The sequence below is a fragment of the Aythya ferina genome (genome assembly GCF_964211825.1).
Source record: "Aythya ferina genome assembly, chromosome: 23".
Taxonomy (NCBI): domain Eukaryota; kingdom Metazoa; phylum Chordata; class Aves; order Anseriformes; family Anatidae; genus Aythya; species Aythya ferina.
Genome location: NC_140321.1, coordinates 3,352,911 through 3,358,100, shown reverse-complemented (window position 1 = coordinate 3,358,100; position 5,190 = coordinate 3,352,911). Strand labels below are relative to the sequence as shown.

Sequence of the window (5,190 nt, the reverse complement as noted above, 5' to 3'; positions counted from 1 at the left end):
AAGAGTAGTCAGGTACTGTAACGGGTTGCCCAGGGAGATGGTGGAGTCACCATCCCTGTGGGTGTTTAAGGAAAGGTTGGACATGGTGCTTAGGGACATGGCTTAGTGGGTGATATTGGTGGTAGGGGGATGTTTGGACCAGATGATCTTGGAGGTCTTTACCAACGCTAATGATTCTATGATTCTTATTACAGATGACAAATATCAGCACTTGCCTCCAGTTACAACTACAATTTTATTTGTATTTGGGCCACCAGACTTCTGGAGTTTAAGTATTCGGATCAGCAGAAATACAACCTCAACAAACTTTATTATTACCTTCCTGTCATAACAATGGGTGATGACCACGGAAGCTAGGCTACAAGGAGATACATTCTTTAACAACTACAGAGCATTCTAGAAATAATAAAAATAATAAGTCAAATCAATACCTAAACCAAAACATATGCACATGGCTTGAGCCGGTGCTTGTGAAGTCGCTTGTGGCTGAGGAGTCGATAGGGCAGGAGCGGTATCATAGCTTGTGTTTTTGGTTGTGAGGTGGCACAGACTGCATAGGTGCTGGAGATATCTGCTGCTGGTCTTCCTGCTCACTTCTGTCATTTCTTCATTTCTTTGATGGGCTTTGTGTTGGGGCACTTGAAATAAGGAAACGGGCAGTCTTCTTATCAAAGGAATTCATGACGAGGAAAGGGGGATTCTTGGGAGAAAGGAGGATGAATAGGCTGTAACATGGTAATTTCAGGTTGGACTGGTAAAGAAACCTCTGCTCTGTATTGCTGACCTTGCAAGGGTTTAGTTTAGTAGTTTAGTTTAGTTAATTTAGCTTTTAACAGTTGTGATTAAATGTCTAGGTCTCGGGGTTGGGCTTCTTTAGATTACGTTTTTCTTCCCCCTGGAAAAAGAGAAGGAACCACAATGATGGAGAGAACAAAAATGAGACAAATGAGAGCAAAACAAGACAGCTTCTTTTAGTTTTGAGAAGGGAGAAAAAAAAAAAAAAAAAAAAAAAAAAAAAAAAACTTTTTAAGAGGCCAGAAAAAGTTTCCTGCTAAGTCTTTCTGCTATTTTACTCATTCCAGCTTCCCTGTCACACCCAAGCAGGGGTGCTCTGACAGCTGATACTAAGGGGCTGCCGCAGCAGCAGAGGGGCACGCAGGAAGCCCCTGCCTTCTGCCAAGTGTGTTTGTGTCACTTCAGCTACACCAAGGCATGGCTCCGGCAGCCTGAGTCTTTGGGCACTTGCTCCCATATGGCTCATGTGCTTGCTGCCCCGGGTATGTTCCCCAAGGGCTTGTCTTTATTGTTATTATTGTTAGTATTGTTAGTATTGTTAGTATTGTTAGTATTGTTAGTATTGTTAGTATTGTTAGTATTGTTAGTATTATTATTTAAAATATCCGTCGGCTCTCATTGGCGCCTGGAAACCGCCAGGGCATTGGGCTCAATAAGATTTCAGCGCATGCGCCAGCTGAGAACCACTTCCCCCCCCCCCCAGCCCGACCTACCGTGTGGACTGGTGCGCATGCGTACACTGTCTGCTGACACCTCGCTTCCGCCCTTCCCTGGGCAGAACTAGGCTTGCAGGGAGGCCACACGCCTGCGCTTCTCAGCTGTGTCCCGGAAGTGTTTCCCGGCGCTGCTTCCGGCCAGCTCAGCTCGCTCACACCTCAACATGTCGGGCGCGGCGGGGTCGGGCGCGGGCGGCGCGGGGTCCGCGGGCTCGGTGGGCTCGGTGGTGCGGCGCTTCCTGGCCGAGTATGGCAGCGGCACGCCGAGTCGCCTCAAGGTGCTGGACGCCTACCTGCTCTACGTGCTGCTCACCGGCGCGCTGCAGTTCGGCTACTGCCTCGGCGTCGGCACCTTCCCCTTCAACTCCTTCCTCAGCGGCTTCATCTCCGCCGTCGGCAGCTTCATTCTCGGCGGTCAGTGCGGCCCCTGCGCTCGCCTCGGCCCCTGCGCGGTTTCCCCTGGCAGCCAGGGCGTCCCCTTGGCAGTGGTGGTTTGTGGGGGCAGGGCAAGGGGCAATGGCCACAAAGTGGAGCACGGGAAGTTTTGCACCGATACGCGAAAGAACTTCATGGTGAGGGTGATGGAGCGCTGGGACAGGCTGACAGGGAGGTTGTGGAACCTTCTTCTTTGGAGATATTCAAGTCCCGTCTGGATGCCTACCTGGGCAGCCTGCTCAAGGGAACCTGCTTTGGCAGGGGGGTTGGACCCGATGATCTCTTGAGGTCCTTTCCAACCTCTATCTTTCTGTGATTCTGCTCACTCACCATGGTGATGTTTTAAGGTCCCTCAGCAACCTGAGAGCCACAAACAATGTGCCAAGCCCCCTGGAGCTCGGAGTTCTCTTAGAAACGGACAAATCTCTTTTACTGACTGTAGTAGCCCCTTAGAGATCCCCAGATGAACCCCGGCAGCCCAGGGAGCCTCTGCAGCAGCCCCTGAGCCTTTTCTGGCAGCTGTTGAGTCCTGGTACTCGGTATTTTTCTATCAATTCTTTCTGGCAACCAGGAAGTTGCTATAGCAACATAAAATGTTCTGAGCTATCTGAAAACTGCAGAGCTCCATACTGCTTAGCAGCCATGGGTGCACCCTGTTGATGTTAAAGCACACAGCTCTGCTCTTGGCAACCTCCAGGCTTGTCCCCCTGCAGCTGCTGCATCTTGAGAGCACCCTCAGCTGTGACCTCTCCCAGCGGGCCAGGCCTGGTGCTGTGCGTCACAGGAGGATGCTCTTCAGCAGATGATGAGCCTGCACGGATCTGCCCATGGGCACCACAAGGCCCAGCTCCTCACCAGCCACAGGGTGTCCCTCATTCTCCGTGTTGATCAGGGAATCATCCCTTTTACCATCTTGTATCACAGAATCATAGGATGGAGTGGGTTGGAAGGGACCTTTATGATCATCTAGTTTCACTCCCCCCTGCCATGGACAGGGATGTCACCCACTAGATGAGGTTGTCCAGGACCTCTTCCAGTCTGACCTTGAACACCTCCAGGGATGGGACATCCGCAGCATCTCTGGGCAACCTGTTCCAGTGCCTCACCACCCTGAGTGAATTCTGAGTGAAGAATTTCATCCTTATCTAAATTTCTCCTCTTTTTGTTTAAAACCATTCCCTCCTTGTCCTATCCATATAAGCAAAAAGTTGTTCATAATTTTTATATAAACCCCCTTTAAGTACTGAAAAGCTACAGTGAGATCTTCCCAGAGCCTTCTCTTCTGCAAGCTGAACATCTCCAGCTCTCTCAGCCTTTAATCATAGGAGAGGTGCTCCAATCCTCTGATCATCCTTATGGCCCTCCTCTGGGCCTGCTCTAACAGATCCACATCCTTCTCATTTTCGGGGCCCCAAACCTAAATTCAGGATTCTAAGTGGGGCCTTGTGAGAGCAGAGTAGAAGGGGACAGTAACCTCCCTCGACCTGTTGGCCACTCCTCTGATGCAGCCCAGGATGCAGTTGGCCTCTTGGGCTGCAGCACTGCTGGCTCATGGTGAGGTTTTTGTCCACTAGAATCCCCAAGTCCCTTTCTGCAGGGTTGCTTTCTTGTACTGATATTTTTCTGTAGCAACCATCCTATGGTGAACCAAAACCTAGCAATGACTGCTTAAAGATGTTGCTCTCTGATAATGCACCCTAAAAAGCACATTTCTTCCCTGCAGCCCTGCCCAGTGTACCCAGTAGAGTGTTGCTTTCCCCATTTTTGTGCCTGTCCCATCCTGTTATAAGTCTGTTCCACTCAGGTCTCATTTGGACACCCCCTGTAGTGCTGTGTAGTGCTGACTGCACATCAGCCTATGCAAATCCCCTGGCAGTGATCTTGTCTCATAAGAAAGATAGAGTCGACTTTTCTTGTACACTGGTGGAACAGTGACCTGTGGACTGCCCCAACAAGGCTATACTTCCCACCATGGCTTCTCTTTGTGACCTCTGATCTCTCATTTTCTCTCTACAGTTTGCCTCCGGATCCAGATAAACCCGCAGAACAAAGGCGAGTTCCAAGGCATTTCACCAGAGCGGGCATTCGCCGATTTTCTCTTTGCCAACACTATCCTGCACCTTGTCGTTATTAATTTTGTTGGCTGAACTCTTGAAGAGACTGTAAGGTACTGATCTGTGGGGCCACAGAAGGGGCAACACCAGCACACGATTTCTCTATTTTTGTAGAGTAGGGGAAAAAATAGAAAGATAGTGAAACCAGAAGTCTACCTCCTGGCTTTTTCCAGGACAGGAACAGTTAAGCCATTTTTCTCTACGGTGCTATAGAGCAAGAATTTAGTGCCTTTTGATTTTGTGAATTTATTTTTTGTCTTTCCACATTTAAAAGGCAGCTTAGCTAGGTGTGCCACAGAAATCTACCCATCTTTCTCTTTTATAAGAGAAATACGCCTTTATTTCTTGAAGGAGGGTCTCTGCGGGCTGGGACTTCTGGTATCTGTCCCTGATGGTTGTCCTGTTTGGAGGCCATAGTATGGCTGTTGTCCGAGTCTGAAGTTTCTCAGCAGATCTGAGAAAAAAGTTAAGAATAGGGAGAGTTTGATGCTAGAAAGTGCACGGCATGTTCTATTGTTATAGTTGCAAAGAGGCCACAAGCTGTTTGGAGCGTGTGGTGCATTTTCTGTCCCTTTGCAGATGCATTCTTCATGTTGTCTTTCTCTCTTTACAGGTCTCGAATTCCTCTGGGGTTCTGATGTTAAAACCTGTCATAGGGAAGTGTTGTTCCCCATCAGACTTGTAACTGCTTCCATGGTGAAGAAGGGGAAGCAGGGAGTAAAGTTTTTGCTACAGACTGTTCTATGGAAGGGTCTACTGCCTCATTTCAGTTGCTGTAATCGTTTAGTTCAATAAAGCCCTTCATAGTACTGCACACTTTTCCTTGCTGAAGACAAATACAGAGTTTCTTCCTATGCCCAAGTTCCCTCAGTCATGGCTTCCTGTTTTTCCCTCCTTCTCTCTCTCTCCATTTCTCCCTCTCTACCCCCTAGGCTTTTATTTTGTGCCCCAGTTTCTGGGGGAAACTGGAAGCAAGTTGTCATGGAAACACAGATGTCATCTGCCCTTTATCTTATGGAAAGTATGTTGCCAACACAACCCCAGGCTTCAAAGCTGCAGAAAACTTTGTTTAGACTGTGGTTAGAGATGAACGGAAGGAAGCTGGGGGTGTCATTCAGCCATCCCCACCT

At 48.8% G+C, this 5,190-nt stretch overlaps 1 protein-coding gene and 1 long non-coding RNA gene across 2 annotated transcripts; one reads left to right on the top strand and one right to left on the bottom strand.

Moving 5' to 3' along the window:
* Positions 1-216: 216 nt before the first annotated feature.
* LOC311423060 lies at positions 217-2,006 on the bottom strand. Its single transcript, XR_014685562.1, has 2 exons — positions 1,509-2,006; positions 217-895 (listed from the first exon to the last, which is right to left on the bottom strand). It is a non-coding gene; the product is annotated as an uncharacterized lncRNA (long non-coding RNA).
* On the top strand, positions 1,552-4,874 carry DAD1 (defender against cell death 1). Its single transcript, XM_084496637.1, has 3 exons — positions 1,552-1,925; positions 3,963-4,113; positions 4,674-4,874. The coding sequence occupies exons 1-2, from the start codon at positions 1,676-1,678 to the stop codon at positions 4,091-4,093; spliced, it is 381 nt and encodes a 126-aa protein (XP_084352763.1). The 5' UTR covers positions 1,552-1,675; the 3' UTR covers positions 4,094-4,113; positions 4,674-4,874.
* Positions 4,875-5,190: the final 316 nt, after the last annotated feature.

Coding starts and splice junctions, on each gene's coding strand:
- DAD1 (XM_084496637.1), top strand. CDS start 1,676: ATGTCGGGCGCGGCGGGGTCGGGCGCGGGCGGCGCGGGGTCCGCGGGC. Junction 1,926..3,962: donor CGGCAGCTTCATTCTCGGCG/GTCAGTGCGGCC, acceptor TTCTCTCTACAG/TTTGCCTCCGGATCCAGATA.